This window comes from Antrostomus carolinensis, unplaced genomic scaffold (genome assembly GCF_000700745.2).
Source record: "Antrostomus carolinensis isolate BGI_N321 unplaced genomic scaffold, ASM70074v2 scaffold20231, whole genome shotgun sequence".
NCBI lineage: Eukaryota > Metazoa > Chordata > Aves > Caprimulgiformes > Caprimulgidae > Antrostomus > Antrostomus carolinensis.
The window spans coordinates 57,986-59,207 of record NW_010293752.1 but is presented as its reverse complement, the minus strand read 5'-3'; the positions used below and the strand labels follow the sequence as shown (position 1 = coordinate 59,207).

At 53.7% G+C, this 1,222-nt stretch overlaps 1 protein-coding gene across 1 annotated transcript in view; it reads right to left on the bottom strand.

Moving 5' to 3' along the window:
• Positions 1–384: 384 nt before the first annotated feature.
• Positions 385–1,222, bottom strand: part of NSD1 (nuclear receptor binding SET domain protein 1) — a gene marked incomplete at its 5' end in the record, with an annotated part of 41,969 nt that continues 41,131 nt past the window's right edge. The window contains one exon of the mRNA XM_029087325.1: positions 385–1,222. This exon is cut by the window's right edge and continues 1,761 nt beyond it. Within this exon, the coding sequence (XP_028943158.1) occupies positions 642–1,222 (581 nt within the window).

The window sequence follows — 1,222 nt, the reverse complement described above, 5'->3', positions numbered from 1 at the left end:
ACACTGCACCCAGAGAGTGCAGCAGGCTCCTCTCCCAGCTCAGCTGGAGACGATACCTGTCCTTCAGTGGACCATGCACGCAGCATGTCCCAGCAAATGCATGGACAAACCTCACAAAGCAACACCCTGCAGGGACAGAGTCCTGGGCAGACGATAGATAAACCCCTTCCCCACTTCCACAGAGTTCAGCAAGGGCATACATCTGACTGCTCACCACCTGATTCCCGAAACATCTCCAGTCCCAGGGCAGCCTGACTGATCTGCTTCCTCTAAATACAGTAACAGAAGCGAGGCCTCCAGCTGTACCTGGGAACCCGCCTGTGAATCAGACCTGGAGCTCAAACACGCTGCATCAGTAATGTGACCATTTCAATGGAATTGGAGATTTTCACCCAGAGTGGACTCTTTATTTCAGCTTTACCATTTGTAAAAGGAAGAGGAAAAGGTCACGGATACTCTCTCCCTTCGACTGGGCCACACTCAGACTTAAGTGAATGTCCTTGCTCATGTCATGAGAGAATATGGATGGGATGTGCATGGGTTAGGGGCTGGGCTCAGGGAAGTGAATAAAAAAAACAAAACAAAGATTCCCCCTCCCTAAACATTAAAAGACTGAAACCTGCCTCCCATATTCACCAACCTCACTTTGGCTCTGAGTCGGCCAACTCACGACAGACAGAATCCTGGTTATGGGCTAGCGCTGTGTTTTGTTCAGGCAAAGGGTCCTGCCCCCGAGGAGTCTGTGCTTTTCCACTCAGCCAAGTAATCTGGTCAATTGTCTGAACATTTGTGACAAGCCACTGCATCTGCTCTGGGGGCACCGGTGCTTCCCTGGCTGGCCGAGGGGTCTGCTCAAACGCACACAATCTCTCTGATGTCCAAGGGGTCTGCTCTGCAGGGGCTGAGGCCACTTCCCAACTGGGCTGAAGGGTCGGCTCTGGTAGTTTCTCTGCTGTCCGGGGAGACTGCTCTGCAGGCGTCAGGGCTTTTGCAGTGGGCCAGTGGGTTTGCTCATGCGTCTGTAGTTTCTCTGTAGGCCAAGGGACCTGCCCGACATGCATCACCACCTTCCCAGCAGACCAAGAGATTTGCTCGCCAACCAGCATGGTCCTCTCTTTCTGCTGGGGACTCAGCTCCACGACTGGGGCTCCTCTCTCCTTTGGCTGAGCGTTCTGGTCGACAGGCCGCAGTGCCTTCTCTGACAGTAACAGCCTTGGAGCCG